The 26,403-nt window shown below is 49.9% G+C and overlaps 2 protein-coding genes across 5 annotated transcripts; one reads left to right on the top strand and one right to left on the bottom strand.

Annotated features, from left to right (window-relative positions):
* The first annotated feature begins 525 nt into the window (after positions 1 to 525).
* Positions 526 to 19,020, top strand: LOC136424977 (uncharacterized). 2 transcript variants are annotated; one of them, XM_066413635.1, is made up of 20 exons: positions 526 to 804; positions 2,101 to 2,241; positions 4,064 to 4,213; positions 4,489 to 4,687; positions 5,086 to 5,211; positions 7,319 to 7,434; positions 8,508 to 8,611; positions 9,038 to 9,063; positions 9,313 to 9,432; positions 9,649 to 9,672; positions 10,376 to 10,594; positions 11,053 to 11,248; positions 11,869 to 11,939; positions 12,506 to 12,703; positions 13,339 to 13,466; positions 14,184 to 14,298; positions 14,665 to 14,916; positions 15,944 to 16,089; positions 16,387 to 16,539; positions 17,492 to 19,020. In XM_066413635.1, exons 1-20 carry the CDS (start codon positions 541 to 543, stop codon positions 17,594 to 17,596), a joined length of 2,853 nt encoding a protein of 950 aa, XP_066269732.1. In that variant the 5' UTR covers positions 526 to 540; the 3' UTR covers positions 17,597 to 19,020. The 2 variants fall into 2 exon arrangements, with proteins under 2 accessions (XP_066269732.1, XP_066269731.1); XM_066413634.1 differs by having other exon boundaries at positions 10,373 to 10,594.
* LOC136424980 (PC4 and SFRS1-interacting protein-like) lies at positions 18,709 to 26,265 on the bottom strand. 3 transcript variants are annotated; one of them, XM_066413643.1, is made up of 9 exons: positions 26,146 to 26,265; positions 24,772 to 25,580; positions 23,294 to 23,403; positions 22,462 to 22,532; positions 22,002 to 22,072; positions 21,369 to 21,470; positions 21,035 to 21,221; positions 20,003 to 20,122; positions 18,709 to 19,886 (listed from the first exon to the last, which is right to left on the bottom strand). In XM_066413643.1, exons 2-8 carry the CDS (start codon positions 25,570 to 25,572, stop codon positions 20,004 to 20,006), a joined length of 1,461 nt encoding a protein of 486 aa, XP_066269740.1. In that variant the 5' UTR covers positions 25,573 to 25,580; positions 26,146 to 26,265; the 3' UTR covers positions 18,709 to 19,886; position 20,003. The 3 variants fall into 3 exon arrangements, with proteins under 3 accessions (XP_066269740.1, XP_066269741.1, XP_066269742.1); XM_066413644.1 differs by having other exon boundaries at positions 18,709 to 19,829; XM_066413645.1 differs by having other exon boundaries at positions 18,709 to 20,122; positions 24,772 to 24,992; positions 25,212 to 25,580.
* Positions 26,266 to 26,403: the final 138 nt, after the last annotated feature.

Genomic DNA, 26,403 nt, shown 5'->3' with positions numbered 1-26,403 from the left:
GCGACCTTCCCCAACGGAAATCAGGTACCAATTCCCACCTGGGTGGAGTGAGGAAAGTCGCGTAAAGTGCCTTTCCCAAGGGCACAACATCAGGGCATACCATTCGCTTCAAACCCGGGACCTCTCAAACCGGTTCCCTACCGAAACACCCTACCGATTGAGCCACACGATGCCACTAGATCACTCTTCGTAAGAAACATGAAGTGTTTACGGGCACAGTGCCTTCGTGTTCGCATGACGCAGGTGTTTACGGCGGTCCGAAACAATGGGCTTGTTTGTATGACTCAGGTGTTTACGGCGGTCCGAAACAATGGGCTTGTTTGTATGACTCAGGTGATTACGGCGGTCCGAAACCTTTGGAAGTGTTTGCATTAGGGTGTTTACGGGCGGCCTGGCACAATGGGAGATCTCGTCCGCGTGTTGACTTTGCTGAGGAAAGGGGACTATAAAACTCTTGATCCAATATTCAGACAAACAAAGCTCGCAGATTTACTGCGCCTGGGTGATAATTACATTCACCAGACGGCCAGAGAGGCGGCCATGTCGGGGCGAGCGGCGGCCATGTCGGGGCGAGCGGCTGCCATGTCGGGGCGAGCGGCGGTTCTGGTTCTCCTCTGCGCGGGTTTCGCGGCGGCCTCCCCGCTAGTGGGGCGGCTGAACCTGCCGGCCAAAGAGCCGCACTGTTACGGCACGGTCATCGCGCCTCAGCTGGTCCTCACGTCCGCGGGCTGTGCCTTCAACTCCGCCACAGGCAGGGCTCACAACAATCTGCAGTTTTCACTCAGTACTGGCGGCAAAATCAAGGTAGGCACACTCCAACTTGCAGTTTTCACTCAGTACTGCCGGCAAAATCAAGGTAGGCACACTCCAACCTGCAGTTTTCACTCAGCATCAAGGTAGGGCACACTCCAACCTGCAGTTTTCACACAGTACTGGCGGCAGCATCAAGGTAGGGCCCACTCTAACCGAGGTGGTTTTAACTAATAGGATCAGAGTTGAACCGTCATGCTCAAAGTCTAGGGGGAATAGATCAGAATGCCCAAAGCCTAGCAGCGTTAGATCGGCATGTCTGAAATCTAGCAGCGTTAGATCAGAATGCCCAAAGCTTAGCAGCATTAGATCGGCATGTCCGAAATCTAGCAGCGTTAGATCGGCATGTCTGAAGTCTAGCAGCGTTAGATCGGCATGCCCGAAGTCTAGCAGCGTTAGATCGGCATGCCCGAAATCTAGCAGCGTTAGATCGGCATGTCCGAAGTCTAGCAGCGTTAGATCGGCATGTCCGAAATCTAGCAGCGTTAGATCGGCATGCCCGAAGTCTAGCAGCGTTAGATCGGCATGTCCGAAATCTAGCAGCGTTAGATCGGCATGTCTGAAATCTAGCAGCGGTAGATCGGCATGTCCGAAATCTAGCAGCGTTCAAGGATCGGCATGCCCGAAGTCTAGCAGCGTTAGATCGGCATGCCCGAAGTCTAGCAGCGTTAGATCGGCATGTCCGAAGTCTAGCAGCGCTAGATCGGCATGTCCGAAGTCTAGCAGCGTTAGATCGGCATGTCCGAAGTCTAGCAGCGCTAGATCGGCATGTCCGAAGTCTAGCAGCGTTAGATCGGCATGCCCGAAGTCTAGCAGCGTTAGATCGGCATGCCCGACGTCTAGCAGCGTTAGATCGGCATGCCCGAAGTCTAGCAGCGTTAGATCGGCATGCCCGAAGTCTAGCAGCGTTAGATCGGCATGCCCGAAGTCTAGCAGCGTTAGATCGGCATGTCCGAAGTCTAGCAGCGCTAGATCGGCATGTCCGAAGTCTAGCAGCGTTAGATCGGCATGCCCGAAGTCTAGCAGCGTTAGATCGGCATGCCCGACGTCTAGCAGCGTTAGATCGGCATGTCTGAAGTCTAGCAGCGTTAGATCGGCATGCCCGAAGTCTAGCAGCGTTAGATCGGCATGCCCGAAGTCTAGCAGCGTTAGATCGGCATGCCCGAAGTCTAGCAGCGTTAGATCGGCATGCCCGAAGTCTAGCGTCCGCGGGCGCCATGTTTACAAAGATGACAACACCAACACTGGTGTCAATAACAATGTGTCTTGTATTTTGTTTGTTTTTCCAAGGTAACAAGAGTCCACATCTTCCCTGGCTGGCTGCGGAACAAGACTCCTTTGCAGAGTTTCGCGGCCCTGAGCCTGGCGTCCCGCCTGCAGAGCCCGGGAACAGCGCTGACCTGGAGCCCCTTCTCCGTGGAGCAGGTCGACGTAAGTCCTGTAACTCCGCGGAGCAGGTCAAGCTAAGTCCTGTAACTCCGCGGAGCAGATCAAGCTAAGTCCTGTAACTCCGCAGAGATGATCAATGTAAGTCCTGTAACTCCGTAGAGCAGGTCAATGTAAGCCCTGTAACTCCGCGGAGCAGGTCAATGTAAGCCCTGTAACTCCGCGGAGCAGATCAAGCTAAGTCCTGTAACTCCGCGGAGCAGATCAAGCTAAGTCCTGTAACTCCGCGGAGCAGATCAATGTAAGTCCTGTAACTCCGCGGAGCAGATCAATGTAAGCCCTGTAACTCCGCGGAGCAGATCAATGTAAGCCCTGCAACTCCGCGGAGCAGATCAATGTAAGCCCTGCAACTCCGCGGAGCAGATCAATGTAAGCCCTGCAACTCCGCGGAGCAGATCAATGTAAGCCCTGTAACTCCGCGGAGCAGATCAAGCTAAGTCCTGTAACTCCGCGGAGCAGATCAATGTAAGCCCTGCAACTCCGCGGAGCAGATCAATGTAAGCCCTGCAACTCCGCGGAGCAGATCAATGTAAGCCCTGCAACTCCGCGGAGCAGATCAATGTAAGCCCTGTAACTCCGCGGAGCAGATCAAGCTAAGCCCTGTAACTCCGCGGAGCAGATCAAGCTAAGTCCTGTAACTCCGCGGAGCAGATCAATGTAAGCCCTGTAACTCCGCGGAGCAGATCAAGCTAAGCCCTGCAACTCCGCGGAGCAGATCAATGTAAGCCCTGCAACTCCGCGGAGCAGATCAATGTTAGCCCTGCAACTCCGCGGAGCAGATCAATGTAAGCCCTGCAACTCCGAGGAGCAGATCAATGTAAGCCCTGCAACTCCGCGGAGCAGATCAATGTTAGCCCTGCAACTCCGCGGAGCAGATCAATGTAAGCCCTGCAACTCCGAGGAGCAGATCAATGTAAGCCCTGCAACTCCGCGGAGCAGATCAATGTAAGCCCTGTAACTCCGCGGAGCAGATCAAGCTAAGTCCTGTAACTCCGCGGAGCAGATCAATGTAAGCCCTGCAACTCCGCGGAGCAGATCAATGTAAGCCCTGCAACTCCGCGGAGCAGATCAATGTAAGCCCTGCAACTCCGCGGAGCAGATCAATGTAAGCCCTGTAACTCCGCGGAGCAGATCAAGCTAAGCCCTGTAACTCCGCGGAGCAGATCAAGCTAAGTCCTGTAACTCCGCGGAGCAGATCAATGTAAGCCCTGTAACTCCGCGGAGCAGATCAAGCTAAGCCCTGCAACTCCGCGGAGCAGATCAATGTAAGCCCTGCAACTCCGCGGAGCAGATCAATGTAAGCCCTGTAACTCCGCGGAGCAGATCAATGTAAGCCCTGTAACTCCGCGGAGCAGATCAAGCTAAGTCCTGTAACTCCGCGGAGCAGATCAATGTAAAGCAGTCGTCCTCAACTGTGGTGAAGCATGATACTTTATTCCGCGTAGCTGATAGTAGTGCAGTGCGGCTACACCACGGCTCGCGTTTTCTTTGACAAGCAAGTGTGTTGGGTTCTTTTACGTGCAGAGGTTTGACGTTTGACTCTAATGCCCGAAGCTCCCTCATACGAGGGACCGCCAGCTTTACGTAACCACCCGAAATGACACTGCAATCCCTTACAATACGTCCGAGCTCGGTCGGACCAAAGGGTCGAACTCGGAATTCGATCCAGATGTAGAAGCAGCGCTGTTGCATTACGCCTTGCGCCACGGGGACATTTAGGGCGAGCGTTAACAGTTCGCTCCCCTAGCCATGGATACGACGACTTGAGTCTAACGTGTTGAAATGTGTTTGTTCTGTCGGGTTGCAGGTTGCCCTTAAATATGCCACCGGGAATATCAAATGCAGCAAAAGAGGGGGTGATGAAAATAACATGGAGTATGCTGGGAACGAGCTCGCAGCCGTGTCGTGCCCAGGGTCACAGCACCACCTCAAGATCCCAGGAAGCCCCGCCTACCAGGTGTGTTGTTTGTTTGTTTGTGTGTATTTTCTGTTTGTTTGTGTGTATGTTGTGTGTACCTTGTGTGTATTGGCTCTCTTCGGAGCTGAGTCCGAGCAGGGTTTATTCTTTACAACAATCAAGAATCAAAAGAACATTTCTTAAGTTTGAGGGAATTAAAATGTTCATGTTTTGTTCAAAGTTTTGTTGAGAAAGTGATAAGTTTGTTGAGTAAGTCCCTACAGAAAGAGATCCAGAATAGCTGTGAGGATGAGGTTTTCTGTTATCATCTCCAGGTGTCCGGTGCGGACGGCTCAGTCGCGGTGTTTGCGGTCCACGTGGGGGAATGCTCCAGTGACTGGGGTCCTCTCGCCACCGTGCCGCGCGGGCCTTGTGCCGCGAGACTTACCCGCGAGATCTTCCGAGACCTCTGTGATTTCGCCGATAAGCAGAACCAGGCCGTGCCTGGGTGCGAGGACGCCCTGCTGAAAGACGGTCAGGCTGCTGCTAAATCTATCTGCATTTAAGTCTTTTTTAGACGAAAACTAACAAAACAAGCCACCCAAAAATCAAGACCACAGCACGTCCAGGTCAAAAAATACAAAAATTGAAGTTCTGCTGCAGTACCAAGGTCACATACCAGGGGGCCCAAAATCGACCTTGAATTTCGGCTTCACAACACCCGCCCACGTACCCAAATATGATCGTAATCCATCAAGAGGCTCTTGAGTTATGCTGACTGGAGTGGTGCGGAAACACAAACAGACACACCCAAAACTATATCTCCATTTTTCATGGAGATAATAAGGTGCAAAAAAGACAGAGCCGTATCCAGTAAGCAGCTTTATTCTTAACAAGTAGCCTATGATTAAGTTCTCCATGTTTTTCTGCAGTTGATCCGAAGGCACCGACCAGTCTGCTGAGCATGGAGGCCTACACAGCACTGGTGAACCGCGAACCGGCGTATGGCATCATCCTGATGTTCTGCCGAGGCTGCAACAAGGACACTTGTGAACAAGGTGAGACACTTGGGAACAAGATGAGACACTTCGGAGCAAGGTGAGACACTAGGGTCCTCGGATAGGACGTTAAATGGAGGTCCCGTGTTTGGGGAGAGCCACACCCCGCGCACGTAAAAGAACCCACCACACCTTTCGAAAAAGAGTAGGGGCATGCCCCGGTGTGCGATGGTCCAATTCCTTCTGTCTGGAGTTGGTGATTCACTACAAATCACCCGGACGGAGGCCTGGCAAACCTCCGTCTCGTATCAGCGACATGGTGATTTACACCATTCATCCGGACAGGAGAATTGGCGTATCCCCGTCTTGTATCAGCCAACGAAAGGGTATGTCATCCCGTAAAAAGGGCGGTATAACCCCGTCGTAGCGAAAGCTCGTCGACTGGTGATGATGATGATGAGGGAACAAGTTGAGACACTTTGGAGCAATGTGAGACCCACTGAAACGCTATTTCCTACGTAACGAGGAATTACTCAATAACGTTTAATGTTGAATTCAGGATGACAAAAAACGCTTAACGAGGAATTAAAACGACCAGTAACGCTTGACGATTAATATGCCAATAACGCTTAACGGTAAATTCAGGCCGGCCAGCAACGATTAACTGTGAATCAAAATCGCTCGTAACGCTTAACGGAAAAGGGCATGCAGACCCTCGTGTGAGGCACTTAGTAACAGCTTGGCGCTGTTCACGCCGTACTGACCCTAACATCCCCCTCACACACCCTCAGGCTGCCTGGCGCTGTTCACGCCGTACTAACCCCAACATCCCCCTCACACACCCTCAGGCTGCCTGGCGCTGTTCACGCCGTACTAACCCCAACATCCCCCTCACACACCCTCAGGCTGCCTGGCGCTGTTCACGCCGTACTAACCCCAACATCCCCCTCACACACCCTCAGGCTGCCTGGCGCTGTTCACGCCGTACTAACCCCAACATCCCCCTCACACACCCTCAGGCTGCCTGGCGCTGTTCACGCCGTACTGACCCTAACATGCCCCTCACACACCCTCAGGCTGCCTGGCGCTGTTCACGCCGTACTGACCCTAATCCCCCTCACACACCCTCAGGTTGCCGCAGCTGTCGTGATGAGTCCCTGCAGCGGTTTGACCGCCTGGCGCTGTTCACGCAGTACTGACCCTAACATCCCCCTCACACACCCTCAGGCTCAGCCTGGCGCTGTTCACGCCGTACTAACCCCAACATCCCCCTCACACACCCTCAGGTTGCCGCAGCTGCCGTGATGAGTCCCTGCAGCGGTTTGACCGCCTGGCGCTGTTCACGCCGTACTAACCCCTACATCCCCTCACACACCCTCAGGTTGCCGCAGCTGCCGTGATGAGTCCCTGCAGCGGTTTGACCGCCTGGCGCTGTTCACACCGTTCTAACCCCAACATCCCCCTCACACACCCTCAGGTTGCCGCAGCTGCCGTGATGAGTCCCTGCAGCGGTTTGACCGCCTGGCGCTGTTCACACCGTTCTAACCCCAACATCCCCCTCACACACCCTCAGGTTGCCGCAGCTGCCGTGATGAGTCCCTGCAGCGGTTTGACCGCCTGGCGCTGTTCACACCGTTCTAACCCCAACATCCCCCTCACACACCCTCAGGCCGCCTGGCTCTGTTCACACCGTACTAACCCCAACATCCCCCTCACACACCCTCAGGTTGCCGCAGCTGCCGTGATGAGTCCCTGCAGCGGTTTGACCGCCTGGCGCTGTTCACACCGTTCTAACCCCAACATCCCCCTCACACACCCTCAGGTTGCCGCAGCTGCCGTGATGAGTCCCTGCAGCGGTTTGACCGCCTGGCGCTGTTCACACCGTTCTAACCCCAACATCCCCCTCACACACCCTCAGGCCGCCTGGCTCTGTTCACACCGTACTAACCCCAACATCCCCCTCACACACCCTCAGGTTGCCGCAGCTGCCGTGATGAGTCCCTGCAGCGGTTTGACCGCCTGGCGCTGTTCACACCGTTCTAACCCCAACACCCCCCTCACACACCCTCAGGTTGCCGCAGCTGCCGTGATGAGTCCCTGCAGCGGTTTGACCGCCTGGCGCTGTTCACGCCGTACTAACCCCAACATCCCCCTCACACACCCTCAGGTTGCCGCAGCTGCCGTGATGAGTCCCTGCAGCGGTTTGACCGCCTGGCGCTGTTCACACCGTTCTACCGGAGGGTGCTGGTGGCCAGGGTGGACGCAGACAGCCTGGGGTTCAAGGTCAGGTCAGGGTTGGTTTCATAGTAAGGCAAACTACAGTGGTTTGCCAGTCACGTGATATCGAGTGTGGCGTTTGGCCAATCATAACGCAATAAGGCGTGGTTTTCCGTCATGAATACCAGCGTGATTTTCCGGTGATCATACATTTTACAGCCAGTAAAATAAAATCAGCTTACTTAATGCAATGATATGGTCTCAGTTGAACAGTTTCGTGATAGTTTGACCCTGTGAAATTTTGTTATCCCGACAGGTTCCAAACGCCTCTTACATACTGTATCTACATGCTGCACCTACATGCTGTATCCTACATGCTGTATCTACATGCCGTACCTACATGCCGTACCTACATGCCGTACCTACATGCCGTACCTACATGCCGTACCTACATGCCGTACCTACATGCCGTACCTACATGCCGTACCTACATGCCGTACCTACATGCCGTACCTACATGCCGTACCTACATGCCGTACCTACATGCCGTACCTACATGCCGTACCTACATGCCGTATCTACATGCCGTACCTACATGCCGTACCTACATACTGTATCTACATGCTGTATCCTACATGCCGTACCTACATGTTGTATCCTACATGTCATACCTACATGCCGTACCTACATGCCGTACCTACATGCCGTACCTACATGCTGTACCTACATGCCGTACCTACATGCCGTACCTACATGCCGTACCTACATGCTGTTCCTACATGCTGTACCTACTTGCCGTACCTACATGCCGTACCTACATGCTGTACCTACATGCTGTACCTACATGCCGTACCTACATGCCGTACCTACATATGCATGCTGTATCTACTTGCCGTACCTACTTGCTTTACCTACATGCTGTTCCTACATGCTGTACCGTTTTATTCCGACAGGTTCCGTACGCTTCCTACTTGCTTTACCTACTTGCTTTACCTACTTGCTGTTCCTACATACTGTACCTACATGCTGTACCTACATGCTGTACCTACATGCTGTACCTACTTGCCGTACCTACATGCTGTTCCTACATGCTGTACCTACATGCTGTACCTACATGCTGTACCGTTTTATCCCGACAGGTTCCGTACGCTCCCTACATCCTGTACCGCCTTCCCGGAACGCTGCAGTTCCGGGAACACCGCGACTCCCTGACGCGGCTGGTGCAGCTCTTCCGGGAAGCCAGGTTTGAGTCCTGCACAGCTTATCAGAATCCGCTTTTCTCTCCACCTTCATTATCAAGACAAGTGTCAAGATTCTGAATCATGAAACGTTACATAAACAAAAATGGTATCATTTGTAGTTCTTGTGAAAATGACAGCGGAGAGACTGGTATTCGACCGGTTTCGACTTTATTGTCTTTTTCAAGAATGACAGAGATCGGACCACTCCTACTTTTATACCTTTTCTGTGCCTGACCCCAGTGCAGGGCGCTCTAAACTGAGCTTGCACAACTTATTAGAATCCGCTTTTCTCTCCACCTTCATTATCAAGACAAGTGTCAAGATTCTGAATCATGAGACGTTACATAAACAAAAATGGCAAATATGTATATATATATAAAGAGAGAAATGATAAAAACAAACTTTTTTCCTCTTTGTTGTCCGCACAGCTCCAGCGGCGGTGGCTCGACACGCAGTACGTATGTCTTGTCCTCATTTGTATTCTTGTGTATTTTTCTGACCTAAAAAACTAATAATTTTAAGATATTTCATGTGCCCAAGTCCTGTATGTTACCCTAACCGTGGTGCATTTTCATTTATGTTACCCTAACCCTGGTATGTTTTCCTGTATGTTACCCTAACCGTGGTGCATTTTCCCGTATGTTACCCTAACCGTGGTGCATTCTCCTGTATGTTACCCTAACCGTGGTGCATTTTCCTTGAGGTCGGAAGAGGAGGATGCTGCCCGGGTGGGTGGAGGGGGGTGTGCGCGCCTGCTGGAGCCTCGTTCTCGGCGTAGGGCAAAGTTTGGTAGCGCCGTTCGTCGGAGAGAGGTACCAAATAGGTAGGTCTTCCCGGTAACGATCCTTAGCTTCTACGTGTAGGTAACGTTTTCCCGGTTAATCACTTCCAGGTAACGTTTATTTGCCGTTTGTAGTTACTAAGTTCCTCCCAGGCAAAGATCATGGAACTTACCAGAATCAACCCGCTCTTGTACCTTATCTGGTGTTGAGATTTTGGTCACATGATAACAGCCCTTTTTTACTCACTATCTTTTCAGTGGTAGAAGAGGACGATGGAGGAGGTAAGCTTAAGGTTTTATTAACAAACACTTCCTGCGTCACGATGAGCTGATTATCACAAACCTGTAACGTCTTAAGGTCTGGGGAAGGTCCTAGGGAATGTTCACTGATAAAAGTCTTAGATGGTCACGTGGTGTGCCCAAACGACGTCGATAGCTTCTGGCACAATCTGTAACATTTTCTGCAGATGAGCTTAGCACTCCATGTGCCCATTTCAGTAACTTAGAAAATACTGTAAACATGCACAAAAATGAATAACCATTGTAACGGCACAGCAGAGAAAGAGACTTAGACTGATTCCATCCAAACATGTCCCACAATGTTTTACCATCTTGTACTATGGCGTTTTCATGCAGGTTACATTTTAATAAATCACAGTGTTTTACGAGGCAAGTTCTGTAAAATCTTAAGCTCCCAGTCCCGGTTTAAACGGGGATACAGAAATATGCCTTGTTTGCTGGGCCCGGTTATAACCGGGATAGGGTATTCCCCAGAAGAAAACAGCTTTGCGTGCGTGTAGCGCGCGAAGCCCGCAAGTTAAGGGAGTGAGGGCCGCCGGGTGTTTCGCGGGTTTCGTAAGCGAGGTCAGGTGTCAAACATTTTCGATTTTTACTTGGCTAAAAAACCTGGCAGCTTAAGGGTTAAGAGTCCCGATAAGGACCGCAGAGGTGACTGAGCTGACCCCGTCTGTCCCGTTCCCAGCAGGGTGCCGCGTGTCCGCCGGGCAGCTGCGGAGCCTGAACGGGAAGCTGTGGCGGGCGGAGGTGGAGGTGGGCGCCGGGGAGGACCTGCCGGTCGGCACGGAGCTGGAGGCCTGGTGTAACCGCGGGCGGGGCGTGAAGGCCCGCTACCCCGTACGGGACAGCATCGGCATCCGGTGCCAGGACAGCGGCAGGTTCGAACCGCCTGTGCCGCAGTGTTTACGTGAGTACTTTCAGGTAACTTTCACTTGTCCGGACAACGTCATTCTCAGGTAACAGTCACTTTCCCCTGTAGGAACCTGTAAGCTAGTGTCGGACTCCAATTAAGCGGCCCGGTTTCCTGCAGTTTCCCGCCATGATGTGTCCCCTGTAGGATCCTGTAAGCTGGTGTTAGATTACACGCTTGTTTACATGTAGGCACCTGTAAGCTGGTGTCAGATTACATACATGTGTCCCCTGTAGGCACCTGTAAGCTGGTATCTGATTACACATGTGTCCCCTGTAGGCACCTGTAAGCTGGTGTCTGATTACATACATGTGTCCCCTGTAGGCACCTGTAAGCTGGTGTCTGATTACCCATGTGTCCCCTGTAGGCACCTGTAAGCTGGTGTCAGATTACATACATGTGTCCCCTGTAGGCACCTGTAAGCTGGTGTCTGATTACACATGTGTCCCCTGTAGGCACCTGTAAGCTGGTGTCGGACTCCAAGCGGCCCGGGTTCCTGCAGTTTCCCGCCATGACGATCCGCTTCACGCCGCGGCCGGGCGCTCTGCAGGAGGAGCACAGCCCGCCCACTTTCACTTCCGCCAAGATCGCCACGGAGATGCTGCAGGGGGACGCGGTCACTTTCACCTGTCCGGAGAACACCATTCTCAGGTAACTTTCACTTGTCCGGAGAACACCATTCTCAGGTAACTTTCACTTTCACTTGTCCGGACATCGTCAGTCTCAGGTAACTTTCACTTTCACTTGTCCGGAGAACGCAATTCTCAGGTAACTTTCACTTTCACTTGTCCGGAGAACGCCAATCTCAGGTAACTTTCACTTTCACCTGTCCGGACAACGTCAGTCTCAGGTAACAGTCACTTTCACCTTTCCGGAGAACGCCATTCTCAGGCAACAGTCACTTTCACTTGTCCGGAGAACGCCATTCTCAGGTAACAGTCACTTTCACCTGTCCGGAGAACGCCATTCTCAGGTAACTTTTACTTTCACCTGTCCGGAGAACGTCATTCTCAGGTAACAGTCACTTTCACCTGTCCGGAGAACGCCAATCTCAGGTGAAAGTCACTTTCACTTGTTTAGCTTTGCTACGAAGCTACAATTAGTTTATCACCCATAAATCAGTTATGGTTTTTCTCCTTTGCTTAGTGCCGTGTGAAGCGGCAGGAAATGAGTTGTGGGAAAGTGAAAGTGAGCCTGACCTCTGCAGGGCCGCTTCTATCCGTTCCGTAAACTTCTTTGTAACTTTTTGCATCGTGTGCTAATTTTTCCAGGGGCGTCGGGAAACGCACAGACACCTGGACATGCAACAAAGGCTCGCAGAGGACGGTGGTCCAGTGTGAAGGTAGGAACTCCTTTATTTATTCATTTTACATTTTATATATTCAGGAAATATCAGAACTCATGCCAGCGGCCTGTTTTTCAGGTGTCCCTGGACACATACAATACTCATAAACTAGAACATACACACATGTAGAAATAGCAAGCGAGGTCAACTAACTGTTTAATGGCCTTGTATGTCTTGTCTAGTTAAGTTGTGGAGTATTAAATGTACTTCTGATCCATTGTGAATATTTATCTACAGTTCAAAATCATTCGATTAGAATAATCCTGGGCCAAACATTAATATTACGAACCTCTTATACAAGAGAACCGTTCCCTTAACGCCCGAGCATTCCTAAGTGTTCCCATCCAGTTACATCGGGATGATGGATTCATTGATTGGTGGGTTTATTGGTTGACGGATTGATTACTTAGTTTGATTGATCGGTTGATTGACTGATTAGTTGATTACTTCACTGATTGATTGATTGAAATATTATTGTTTGATTGATTGATTGATTGATTGATTAAATGGCGGTTCGATTTATTGATTGATTTGTGGATTGATCTATTGATTGTGTTTCCCAGCCGCCCCCCGCCCATGTGACGTCCCGAGCATCCCTCATGCCGACGCGTCAGAGTCCAGCCAGATTCCGCACAACAATGACGTCACTGTCAGTTGCCGTGGCAACAGACGGCTGCGCGACACTGACTTTTCCAGCAAAGTCACTCTGAAATGCACGGACGGCAGCCTGGACCCAGATCCGGGCACTCTGGATTGCATCGGTCAGTCCTTGTTCACTCTGCATCGGTCAGACCTTGTTCACTCTGCATCGGTCAGACCTTGTTCACTCTGCATCGGTCAGTCCTTGTTCACTCTGCATCGGTCAGTCCTTGTTCACTCTGCATCGGTCAGACCTTGTTCACTCTGCATCGGTCAGACCTTGTTCACTCTGCATCGGTCAGTCCTTGTTCACTCTGCGGACTCTTCTGTTGTGTTCTCTAGAAGGCAGCGGCCCTTTGCGGCCTACCGTGCAACATGCTGTGCGTTATCATCACGCTGCAATCTGTGCACGTGTTATCATTATGTGTAAGCTGTGCACTTGTTATCATTACGTGCAATCTGTGCACTTGTTATTATTACGTGTAAGCTGTGCACTTGTTATCATTACGTGCAATCTGTGCACTTGTTATTATTACGTGTAAGCTGTGCACTTGTTATCATTACGTGCAATCTGTGCACTTGTTATTATTACGTGTAAGCTGTGCACTTGTTATCATTACGTGCAATCTGTGCACTTGTTATTATTACGTGTAAGCTGTGCACTTGTTATCATTACGTGCAATCTGTGCACTTGTTATTATTACGTGTAAGCTGTGCACTTGTCATTGCTGAAATGTCCCCCCGATTCTATCCACAGAAACCTGTGAGATCGGCTCCCCGCCCATCGCCGATGGCCGCCAGGCGGCCCCGGTCTTCCAGCTGCAGCAGGGCGGAGGCAAGTCCCGCAGACTGAGGCCGCCGGCTCGCGTGTGGAGGGACAACCAGGTAGGACATTACGGGAGGGCCGGTTTCGGTTTTTTCCACAGGTTTTAAAACCAAAAGACATGAATTTTCATTTGCACCCCGATCTCTACGTCTGTTCTATAGTAATGTCAGTTGATGGATCCTTTGTGGCCGTCAGTAGTGTAATGGGCGGTGAAGTTCTTTTTTAAACCAGTCAGTATTGGCTGTTACTTTTATCTTAGCAACGCTTCATCTGGTCGTTGTTAGAATTTTTAAACCGTTTGTAATCATGTATCAATGTCCATGAATTAGGAATCATGTATTAACTGTATATTTAAGCAATCTTATGTAACTGTTAAGTCAATGGCAAGCCATGTAAGTATTGGCGCAATTCATGTGGATATTTCTGTTTCGTATTAATGTCACATGCAATACCAATCAGAATAAAGCTGAATCTGAATCTGAATCTTAAAGGGGTTCGGGTCGCGTGTGGAGGGACAACCAGGTAGGGCATTACGGGAGGGTTTCGGTTTTAAAGGGGTTCGATTCACGGAAGGGATGGAGACAAATAACATGAACTAATGCCTGCTTTAGTCAAATCTGACTCTGAATTAGTCAACCGGTTCTGTACATGCCTATATTTGGCCAGACCGATCACTGATATTGTTAAGGTATAGAACAAACAGTTGAATTTTTTTACAGCATGCTGTTGTTGTTGATTATGTTGATGTTTATGTTATTGTTTACTGTGTTACTTAGGTGCTGTACGAATGCGGTGACAGTGAGTGGCTGCTACACGGAACAGCCCACAACTCGCAGGTGGCGACCTGCAATGCTGGTGGCGGGATGAATCCCCCCATAGTCCCCTGTGATGGTATGGTCTAGAGAAACACTACAAACCGCAGTAACGTACATGATCTGGGCTCACCAGGGCTGTCAATGAGCACACGTGATTCATTACGTAATGGGCACAATGTCAAGATCACCCAAATTTAAAGAAATATCAGTGTCAGTTTTTACTGATTTCTTTCACCAATATGTCTTGCACTGAACTTAAGTTAAATGGTGAAAGCCGATTTTGACACAATGCAGATGACTGAGATGTTTTACAGCACATCTGTGTTGCAGTGCAGATGTTTTACAGCACATGTACATATGTGTTGCAGTACAGATAGTGTTGAGATGCAGATGTTTGTGTTGCAGTGCAGATTGTGTTGAGATGCAGATGTTTGTGTTGCAGTGCGCTGCCTGGTCCCCGCGCACGCCCCGCCAGCAGGTGAGAAGGCAGTGCTGCTGACGCGTGGAGGCGCTAACGTCGCCGGAACCCACGTCACGGCGCAGCAGCAGGTGACCATCCGCTGCCCGGCCGACTCCCTCATGTACAGTCCGCCGGGGAGCATCTTCTGGGAGAGGAACACGCAGCCGCCTCGGGCAGCCAGGCAGAGCACCTGCGGGGCGGGCGGGTTCGACTTCGACCTCCCCGCCTGTGTGGGTGAGTAACAAACTGTGCGGAGCGGGGTTCGACTTCGACCTCCCCGCATGTGGGTGAGTAACTGCTAAACCGGACACATGCAACTAGGGACAGGATCGCATGACCAAACCAAAGTCGGAGGACTTGTCTCTGCAGATGGCAAATGACAGTTTCTAGTCTCTTGTGTCTTTGGGTTTTAGACGTAGGCACGATTTTGCCTTTTTTCAGACGTACATTTCCCCTTACTCAGATGTGACGTATTTCTCCTTTATTCAGACGTGACGTATCCCCTTTATTCAGACGTAATGACGTATTTCTCCTTTGTTCAGACATGACGTATTTCCCCTTTATTCAGACGTGTCGTTTTTCTTTGTTCAGACGTGACGTATTTCGCCTTTATTCAGACATGACGTATTTCCTCTTTATTCAGACGTGATGACGTATTTCTCCTTTGTTCAGACATGACGAATTTCCCCTTTATTCAGACGTGACGTATTGACGTATTTCTCCTTTGTTCAGACGGGATGCTGTATTTCTCCTCTGTTCAGACCTGACGTATTTTCCCTTTATTCAGACGTATTGACGTATTTCTCCTTTGTTCAGACCTGACGTATTTTCCCTTTATTCAGACGTGATGACGTGTTTCTCCTTTGTTCAGGCCTGACGTATTTCTCCTTTATTCAGACGTGACGTATTTCTCCTTTATTCAGACGTGACGTATTTCTCCTTTATTCAGACGTGACGTATTTCTCCTTTATTCAGGCGTGACGTATTTCTCCTTTATTCAGACGTGACGTATTTCTCCTTTATTCAGACGTGACGTATTTCTCCTTTATTCAGACGTGACGTATTTCTCCTTTACTCAGACGTGACGTATTTCTCCTTTATTCAGACGTGACGTATTTCTCCTTTATTCAGACGTGACGTATTTCTCCTTTATTCAGACGTGACGTATTTCTCCTTTATTCAGACGTGACGTATTTCTCCTTTATTCAGACGTGACGTATTTCTCCTTTATTCAGACGTGACGTATTTCTCCTTTATTCAGACGTGACGTATTTCTCCAACAAGTTTCTGGACGAGCACGTCCACCTGGGGTCCCAGCCAGCTGACCTGGCCGCCTTCTGCACTGCAAAGCTGAACGCCCTCGGCGCCAACATCAAAACCTTCATGGTTCTCCCTTCAAGTGTACAGGTGAGGCAACTCAGATGTGTTTTCAGGTTTCGGAGAACATCTTTCAGTTATTTTCCCCAAACAAGTTCCCACTGCACGCCAAAGGTTCGGCATTACGTTAACATCATGCTCCGAGCAGCTACTGAACCAGCTTCTGATCCATGGAGTTTAGTCAGGGGTCGTACGCGAACACAACTGCTAGAGACCGTCCTCACATTTTGCATGGACCAAAAAAGGAAGAACTATGATTTTCTGGTGAAGGTGCCAAATCATTGGGGTGACCAACATGTACAAACTTTTCTGCTCCATCTTATGTAGCTGAAGGCCCTGAACAGCCTTGTGCAAAACAACCAGGTTGGAGGTGCGAACATCGCCGCTATCTCCGGGGTCAACTGGATGGCTCTGTACAAGACAACAGAGCGGTACGACGTGTTTGTGTGCGACAGAACAGGCGGCGGCCTGACGACACAGGTATGTTGGTGGCCAGCAGCTGTCAGTTTTATTACCTTTCTCAATTGTACAGGTTCATCCGGTTGTGAAACAATGCCTAACAACGGTCTTCAGAGACAACCGGGAGATATTTGCCTGCCGACGTCGACGCTTCGGTAGAACCTCATGATCAGAGTCACCTTCCTCAGGGCGATACTACCTCCCACCGCTGGGTGGCGCTGCAGCGGTCCCACGTGTGACTAGCTTGTATCGCCCGGCATCCAGGTTTGAGCCCTGACTGGGGCTTGTTGCAGCATGCTTAATCTGACGTGTGAATCTGCTGTCCTCTGTCTAAACCCTTGGCCTGCTCCTAGTCTATCACATGTCTCTAGCTCTGTCACTGTTGATTTGTTTCTCCTTCTTCTCAGCCTCATTCCTTTGTGCCCTGATGCTCCTTTACACAGCGATACTACCCGTCCGTGTTATTCTACAGCCAAGCGTTCTCCCCTGTGTAAATGTGGAAGGTGGTCTTACTTAGCTACATGTATGACGTTCCCATGCACCTGGTGGTCTTACTTAGCTACATGTATGACTTTCCCATGCACCTGGTGGTCTTACTTAGCTACATGTATGACTTTCCCATGCACCTGGTGGTCTTACTTAGGTACATGTATGACGTTCCCATGCACCTGGTGGTCTTACTTAGCTGCATGTATGACTTCCCCATGCACCTGGTGGTCTTACTTAGCTACATGTATGACTTCCCCATGCACCTGGTGGTCTTACTTAGCTACATGTATGACTTTCCCATGCACCTGGTGGTCTTACTTAGCTACATGTATGACTTTCCCATGCACCTGGTGGTCTTACTTAGCTACATGTATGACTTCCCCATGCACCTGGTGGTCTTACTTAGCTACATGTATGACGTTCCCATGCACTTGAACAACAGTCCGGCACGACTCTAACCACCTTGACCCTTTGTACTTCTCAGGTGCAGAAGAAGAAAGTGTTTGTGGGTTTCCGGCAGGGTGGAGGGGTGTGGCAACTCTATCACTATGACTACAAGACCCCTGGGGCCGCTCACGTGCTGGTCTGAGGAGCGTGGCAGAAGTGTTACCATGGCTACCACAACTCGAGCACAGCTCTAGTCTTACCATAGCAGAAGCACCGACCGTAACACAACACTCTGTCTAGTCTTACCATAGCAGAAGCACCGACCGTAACACATCACTCTGTCTAGTCTTACCATAGCAGAAGCACCAACCGTAACACAACACTCTGTCTAGTCTTACCATAGCAGAAGCACCAACCGTAACACAACACTCTGTCTAGTCTTACCATAGCAGAAGCACCGACCGTAACACATCACTCTGTCTAGTCTTACCATAGCAGAAGCACCGACCATAACAAAACACTCTGTCTAGTCTTACCATAGCAGAAGCACCGACCGTAACACAACACTCTGTCTAGTCTTACCATAGCAGAAGCACCGACCGTAACACAACACTCTGTCTAGTCTTACCATAGCAGAAGCACCGACCGTAACACAACACTCTGTCTAGTCTTACCATAGCAGAAGCACCGACCGTAACACATCACTCTGCCTAGTCTTACCATAGCAGAAGCACCGACCGTAACACAACACTCTGTCTAGTCTCACCATAGCAGAAGCACCGACCGTAACACAACACTCTGTCTAGTCTTACCATAGCAGAAGCACCGACCGTAACACATCACTCTGTCTAGTCTTACCATAGCAGAAGCACCGACCATAACAAAACACTCTGTCTAGTCTTACCATAGCAGAAGCACCGACCATAACAAAACACTCTGTCTAGTCTTACCATAGCAGAAGCACCGACCGTAACACAACACTGTCTAGTCTTACCATAGCAGAAGCACCGACCGTAACACAACACTCTGTCTAGTCTTACCATAGCAGAAGCACCGACCGTAACACATCACTCTGTCTAGTCTTACCATAGCAGAAGCACCGACCGTAACACAACACTCTGTCTAGTCTTACCATAGCAGAAGCACCGACCGTAACACATCACTCTGTCTAGTCTTACCACAGCAGAAGCACCGACCGTAACACAACACTCTGCCGCAACACTAACGCCACTAATGCAGCAGCTGAGCAGCTAACCTTCCTAGATAGTATATCTAAGTATTCACTAGTCACTGTCATGCTGTATACGTGTGATGTAACCACATATCAGAACTGTTCTTTAATCTTAATGCACTTGCAGGAATCAGTCTGCTGTTCAGCAGTATTAAGGTCTCATGTAACAATGGCATCACTCCTTACAACATACTGCTGAAGTTTTGCTCGATAAGGAACTACAATTTAAATAAAGGCTTTCGCAAGTCGGTAGTGAATGTAAAACAGTAGCATTGAATTGTGTACAACTGAAGGATCAACTAGGTACTACTAACGGCTACTCCTCTGTTAAGGGAAATAACGATGATGATAATTTCAACATTGTAACACTCTCCATTAAACTATCATCACAACAACGTCTCTCCAGATCCCTATGCACTGACATCCTGCAGTTTTGTACTAACGTGTCATTTAACAACTTATTATGTAAGTCAACAGAACAAAACAGGACGGAACCCAAAGTCATGACTTGTAAGTTAAGGCTACTGTCCCGGTACCACTGCTTCTGTGTCCTGGGTCTCGGCTGGGTGAGGGTTAAGTTACTTTCCCGGTACCACTGCTTCTGTGTCCTGGGTCTCGGCTGGGTGAGGGTTAAGTTACTGTCCCGGTGCCACTGCTTCTGTGTCCTGGGTCTCAGCTGGGTGAGGGTTAAGTTACTGTCCCGGTACCACTGCTTCTGTGTCCTGGGTCTCAGCTGGGTGAGGGTTAAGTTACTGTCTCGGTACCACTGCTTCTGTGTCCTGGGTCTGAGCTGGGTGAGGGTTAAGTTACTGTCCCGGTACCACTGCTTCTGTGTCCTGGGTCTGAGCTGGGTGAGGGTTAAGTTACTGTCCCTGTACCACAGCTTCTGTGTCCTGGGTCTGAGCTGGGTGAGGGTTAAGTTACTGTCCCTGTACCACAGCTTCTGTGTCCTGGGTCTGAGCTGGGTGAGGGTTAAGTTACTGTCCCTGTACCACTGCTTCTGTGTCCTGGGTCTGAGCTGGGTGAGGGTTAAGTTACTGTCCCGGTACCACAGCTTCTGTGTCCTGGGTCTGAGCTGGGTGAGGGTTAAGTTACTGTCCTGGTACCACAGCTTTTGTGTCCTGGGTCTCGGCTGGGTGAGGGTTAAGTTACTGTCCCGGTACCACTGCTTCTGTGTCCTGGGTCTCAGCTGGGTGAGGGTTAAGTTACTGTCCCGGTACCACTGCTTCTGTGTCCTGGGTCTCGGCTGGGTGAGGGTTAAGTTACTGTCCCGGTACCACTGCTTCTGTGTCCTGGGTCTCGGCTGGGTGAGGGTTAAGGCTACTGTCCCGGTACCACTGCTTCTGTGTCCTGGGTCTCGGCTGGGTGAGGGTTAAGGCTACTGTCCCGGTACCACTGCTTCTGTGTCCTGGGTCTCAGCTGGGTTAGACAGGAGCTGGGGTTTCTCTTCACCCGGCACCACCTGGTCTCCTGCAGCTTTTTGCAGCTTTTTTAAGGCTGAAACAGGAAGAATGTGGGTGAACAGATGGTAACCATGCCGACAGTGGGGCAACTCACAGATTGCAACCTTGCCAACAGTGGGGCAACTCAGAGATGGTAACCATGCCGACAGTGGGGCAACTCACAGATCGTAACCACGCCGACAGTGGAGGCAACTCAAAGATCGCAACCATGCCAACAGTGGGGCAACTCACAGATGGTAACCATGCCGACAGTGGGGCAACTCACAGATGGTAACCATGCCGACAGTGGGGCAACTCACAGATCGCAACCATGCCGACAGTGGGGCAACTCACAGATCGTAACCATGCCAACAGTGGGGCAACTCACAGATGGTAACCATGCCAACAGTGGGGCAACTCACAGATGGTAACCATGCCGACAGTGGGGCAACTCACAGATCGTAACCATGCCAACAGTGGGGCAACTCACAGATGGTAACCATGCCAACAGTGGGGCAACTCACAGATGGTAACCATGCCGACAGTGGAGCAACTCACAGATCGCAACCATGCCAACAGTGGGGCAACTCACAGATGGTAACCATGCCGACAGTGAGGCAACTCACAGATGGTAACCATGCCGACAGTGGAGCAACTCACAGATCGTAACCATGCCAATAGTGGGTCTTAAGACCATGGTTGGGCTTTGAGATTACCAAATAAATTGTGCTAGTGTAAACTATCTAGGTTCAGCCTGCAGCTGACTGGCATGCTGTGCACATAGAAGATAGAGGCTGGGCAAAGAAACTAGTAGTCACCTTCAATATACTTTATAATGTAGAAATTATCTATCTATCTATCTATCGGCCGGGACTTTAAACAAGTAGAAATTATTAACGATAGATACAGAAAACGATCTAAGTTTGGTTGCCCATAGAAGTATAGAAAACTCCATGCATGTCCACACCTCTGTCTGCTTTCCTGGCCAGTTTCTCCTCCAGGGTCCTGGCATCTTTCTCCAGCAGGTTCTGCCGGCTCCTTTCAAACGCCTGGATGAAAGTCTCGCCCTCAAACACCATGAAGGGCACGCGGCACGACATGAACAGGCGGTCCGCCAGTTTCTGCACCTGCCGACTCCCCGCAAACTCTCGCACCTGGGGAAGTAGGACAGGCATTAGGGCACACAGCCTGATACAGAACAGGACATACATTAGGGCACACAGAAACAGCCTGATCTGGTTCAAATTGCAAAATGATAGACAGATGTCAGTTGTGCTGCTAAGGACAGTCTCACAACTGACCTTCTGTAGTGTGTAGACGATGGCGGGCTGGTCGGTCAGCAGTCTCTGGGTGAACACGACGTCCCGCAGCCTCCTCAGCACAGACACAGCCGCCGGGATGTCCTGCAGGTCAGGGGGCAGGGGTCACATCAGCATTCAGACAGGTCCAGGTCACATCAGCATTCAGACAGGTCAGGGGCCACATCAGCATTCAGATAGGGCAAAGGTCACATTAGCATTCAGACAGGTCAGGGGTCACATCAGCATTCAGACAGGTCAGGGGTCACATCAGCATTCAGACAGGTCAGGGGTCACATCAACATTCAGACAGGTCAGGGGTCACATCAGCATTCAGACAGGTCAGGGGTCACATCAGCATTCAGACGGGTCAGGGGTCACATCAGCATTCAGACAGGTCTGGGTCATATAAGCATTTAGAAAGGTCAGGGGTCACATCAGCATTCAGACAGGTCAGGGGTCACATTAGCATTCAGACAGGTCAGGGGTCACATCAGCATTCAGACAGGTCAGGGGTCACATCAGCATTCAGACGGGTCAGGGGAGATGACAAAATTCAGAATCATAGTCTCTTTAGAACTGTCAACAGCTTGCGTTGGAGAATGCAGACATTGCCGAAATAAAAGTCCTACTCACCATGTGTCCGACCTGCAGAGTGGTGACAAGGTCAGAGTGCAGCTCCAGGAGCGACCTCTCCGCATGCAGAGCTGTACCAGGGACGGGAGGAAAACAAGTTTGAGCCAAGGAATAGCCTGAGTGCACACTAGGAATATACGTCTAGGAAAGCTACACTAATTCTGAACACTTCTACAAAGCTTGCTGCAGTAAAACCTTCACAGGAATAGACATTGGTGTCATTTTCGAGCCATTTGTCCTGAGGATGCACAAGGTGAGAAAGTTGACCTAATCACGGGCAGGAGATCTGGTACATGTAGGCGTAATACATCAATGAAGGTTGTTCAAAACATATCCTGTTGCTTGTGTATATTTAAACCTGCGATATTGCATTGAACAGTAAACTGTATAAACCTACGGAACCTAAGGATGTTGATGTGTCATGTGGTAAAAGTTTTGTTGATAAGATCGCCGCACTCACCACTCAGGCTTTCCTTCCTCCTGGCTGCCTTCTCATATTTCCTTCGCTCCTTCTTACTGAGACTCCTCAACCTGGGGAACGACAACGGTTCTCCCTATCAAGTTACAACGGTACTCCCTATCAGTTTACAGCGGTACTCCCTATCAGGTTACAATGGTACTCCCTATCAGGTTACAATGGTACTCCATATCAGGTTACAACGTTACTCCATATCAGGTTACAACGGTACTCCCTATCAGGTTACATCAGTACTTCTTTATATCAGGTTACAATGGCGATCCCTATCAGGTTACATTGGTACTTCTTATCAGGTTACAAGGATACTCCCTATCAGGTTACAATGGTACCTCCCTATCAGGTTACAATGATACTCCCTATCAGGTTACAACGGTATTCCCTATCAAGTTACAACCGTACTCCCTATCAGGTTACAATGGTATTCCCTATCAGGTTACAACGGTACTCCCTATCAGGTTACAATGGTACTCCCTATCAGGTTACAATGGTACTCCCTATCAGGTTACAACGGTACTCCTATCAGGTTACAATGATACTCCCTATCAGGTTGCACTTGCACACGCCATCAGGTTAAAATGGGAGACTAACAGGTGTGAGTTAGGCCACACCAATTTCATTTGTTGATTCTCAGAATTTTTCTAGAAACAAATTGGATCGACAGGGCGAAAAAAAATTGGCAAATAGTCTGGGGTGAAGATATGGGTTTACATAACATAAAGAATAAGAGGATTATTCAAGTTTCAGCTTTGCATGGCTCATTTTCTGCACTGCACCCCTTACATAGGAAGGGCCCCAATCATCTGCAGAACCTTACCATCTGCGGTGCATGAGCTCCCGCTGCACTGCCTTCCTGTCGTGTTCTCCGCGTATTCTGTTCCTCTCAGTCGCCGCTGCGAACTGCCACTCAGCCCAGGCCTTCTTCCTCTGGAGGTAAAAATACAGCAGGGCATTTAACCCTTAGACCCCTAAATCAGGGCACAAGGATTAACCCTTAGACCCCTAAATCAGGGCACAAGGATTAACCCTTAGACCCCTAAATCAGGGCACAAGGATTAACCCTTAGACCCCTAAATCAGGGCACAACAAGGCTTAACCCTTAGACCCCTGAATCAGGGCACAAGTATTAACCCTTAGACCCCTAAATCATGGCACAACAAGGATTAACCCTTAGACCCCTAAATCAGGGCACAACAAGGATTAACCCTTAGACCCCTAAATCAGGGCACAAGGATTAACCCTTAGACCCCTAAATCAGGGCACAAGGATGAACCCTTAGACCCCTAAATCATGGCACAACAAGGCTTAACCCTTAGACCCCTGAATCAGGGCACAAGGCTTAACCCTTAGATCCCTGAATCAGGGCACAAGGATTAACCCTTAGACCCCTAAATCAGGGCACAACAAGGATTACCCCTTAGACCCCTAAATCAGGGCACAACAAGGATTACCCCTTAGACCCCTAAATCAGGGCACAAAGATTAACCCTTAGACCCCTAAATCAGGGCACAAGGATTAACCCTTAGACCCCTAAATCAGGGCACAAGGATTAACCCTCAGACCCCTAAATCAGGGCACAAGGATTAACCCTAGGCCTCAGACCCCTAAATCAAGGCACAAGAAGGATTAACCCTTAGACCCCTAAATCAGGGCACAACAAGGATTACCCCTTAGACCCCTAAATCAGGGCACAACAAGGATTACCTCTTAGACCCCTAAATCAGGGCACAAAGATTAACCCTTAGACCCCTAAATCAGGGCACAAAGATTAACCCTTAGACCCCTAAATCAGGGCACAAGGATTAACCCTTAGACCCCTAAATCAGGGCACAAGGATTAACCCTCAGACCCCTAAATCAGGGCACAAGGATTAACCCTTAGACCCCTAAATCAGGGCACAAGGATTAACCCTCAGACCCCTAAATCAGGGCACAAGGATTAACCCTCAGACCCCTAAATCAGGGCACAAGGATTAACCCTCAGACCCCTAAATCAGGGCACAAGGATTAACCCTCAGACCCCTAAATCAGGGCACAAGAAGGATCAACCCTTAGACCCCTTAAGCAGGGCACAACAAACCCCTTCAGCAGGGCACAACTAGGATTAATCCTCAGACCCCTAAAGTAGGGCACAATCAGCTTGGATGAACTCTTTCCATTGTCACTGACGCTGCAACCCCTGTTAATTTAGTGTATGTAAAAGCCCCATATACAAGTAGCATGCTTCAACTTCAATAATGATTCTCTTATGAAAAGTGTGAAAAGACTGTAAGCACAGGAGAGAGAGAATCGTTACCTCTGCCTCCTCCTGCTCCTCCCTCCTCCTCCTGTCCTCCTCAGACTCCCCCCGAGGCGGCGGAGGGAAGCTCACCTGGCGCAGAGCCGGCATCGTCCCCACCACACCTGGGCTCGCCTCCCAACCTGAGTCATCCGACTCCGGCCCAGAATCCTCCCAGTCTTCATCTTCTATTTTCCGTTTCCTCCTGCCGGCTGTCTCCATCCCGTCCTTCTGCCCACCTGGCTCCAGTTTCCTCCTCCCAGCTGTCTCCATCCCGTCCTTCTGCACACCTGGTTGCAGTTTCCTCCTGCCGGCTGTCTCCATCCCGTCCTTCTGCACACCTGGTTGCAGTTTCCTCCTGCCGGCTGTCTCCATCCCGTCCTTCTGCACACCTGGTTGCAGTTTCCTCCTGCCAGCTGTCTCCATCCCGTCTGTACCCCCCTCCCCTTTCTGCACACCTGGCTGCAGTTTCCTCCTGCCGGCTGTCTGTTTCCTGTTCTCTTTCCTCACAGCAGGCTGCAGTGGACTGATCATCTCTACTTCCATGGCTTCTGCCGGCGTTTCCGCTGTTCTGTCATTTCTCTTCTTCCTCAGCCGCTGACTGATGCCCCCAGCATCCCCTCCTGCCTGAGGAGGCTGGACCGCCTGTTGATGAGGAGGCTGGACCGCCTGTTGATGAGGAGGCTGGACCGCCTGTTGATGAGGAGGCTGGACCGCCGGTTCCTCCTTCCTGACTGGTGGGGAGAATGTGATCCTGCCTCTTGTTGCTATGGTTAACACAGCCTGCACAGCCGACCCGCTCCTGCCCCTGGTCTTCATTCTTCCTCCTATACAAAATAAACCAACGTTTAATATGAATATTTTCTTCTCCTCCCACTTGGCTGTCATCTGTGTTTTCCAGCTGGCTGAGGGACGTTTCTATTTTGTCGCCAAAAATAGTATAAACCAAGGAGCGGAAATAAATCTTCGAATTCTTATCCAGTTGTAGAGTTTGAATTCTCTTTGTATCTTGCTTACCTGGATGTCTAACCTTCACAAACGTATCAAGGAGCAGATGGAAATCTGTGAACCTTCTTGCCACTCAAAAAATTGCATGAGTTAAAAACGAAAAATTATTATGTAAGAATTGTAACCATTTTTCGTCATAGTTGTACGATTTCTATGCAGAAGAGCTCTGGAGTGAGTTCTGCCGTACGAGTAAAACGTTAGTAAGATGAGCTTGGGATGACTTGGCCTAGTTTGGGACGTGACATAAATTATGTCCTTGCTGAGAGGAAGCCTTCATTTGTTTGTTCGTTTGCTCCGATACGCGTTATGTATGTCATAGTTTCGCCCAGAACTTGCAGAACTACAAGGTTTGCGTACAATAAACGAAAACTCGCCCAAACTTACCCCTCTGCTGTCAGTTAAGGTTTCCCTCGGGGAAATATTCGGGATCCGAAATTTTCAGTCAAACTTTTTCTGTCGTCTGATTTTCCCGCGGAATCCCTTCCACCGCCTCATAACGTGAATATGAATACTTACCACTAGAGACACGTAACGCTTAGACAAGCAGAAGGATGCTTAAAATATAATCTATACATATAAAAACTTGTTTGTCTAACATTTTATAGTAGATATCATCAAAAGTATGTAAAGTTCTGTAAGATT

The sequence above is a fragment of the Branchiostoma lanceolatum genome, chromosome 19 (assembly GCF_035083965.1).
Source record: "Branchiostoma lanceolatum isolate klBraLanc5 chromosome 19, klBraLanc5.hap2, whole genome shotgun sequence".
Lineage (NCBI taxonomy): Eukaryota > Metazoa > Chordata > Leptocardii > Amphioxiformes > Branchiostomatidae > Branchiostoma > Branchiostoma lanceolatum.
This window is presented reverse-complemented; position numbering and strand designations above follow the sequence as displayed.

Excerpts from the sequence above, each read along its gene's own strand:
- LOC136424977 (XM_066413634.1), top strand. The coding sequence starts at position 541 with ATGTCGGGGCGAGCGGCGGCCATGTCGGGGCGAGCGGCTGCCATGTCG. Across the intron at positions 8,612-9,037 it reads CAGCTCTTCCGGGAAGCCAG|CTCCAGCGGCGGTGGCTCGA; the intron begins GTTTGAGTCCTG and ends TTGTCCGCACAG. Across the intron at positions 14,299-14,664 it reads CCCCATAGTCCCCTGTGATG|TGCGCTGCCTGGTCCCCGCG; the intron begins GTATGGTCTAGA and ends TTTGTGTTGCAG.
- LOC136424980 (XM_066413643.1), bottom strand. The coding sequence starts at position 25,572 with ATGAAGACCAGGGGCAGGAGCGGGTCGGCTGTGCAGGCTGTGTTAACC. Across the intron at positions 22,533-23,293 it reads GAGCTCATGCACCGCAGATG|GTTGAGGAGTCTCAGTAAGA; the intron begins GTAAGGTTCTGC and ends GTCGTTCCCCAG. Across the intron at positions 20,123-21,034 it reads GGCCAGGAAAGCAGACAGAG|CCTTAAAAAAGCTGCAAAAA; the intron begins GTGTGGACATGC and ends TTCCTGTTTCAG.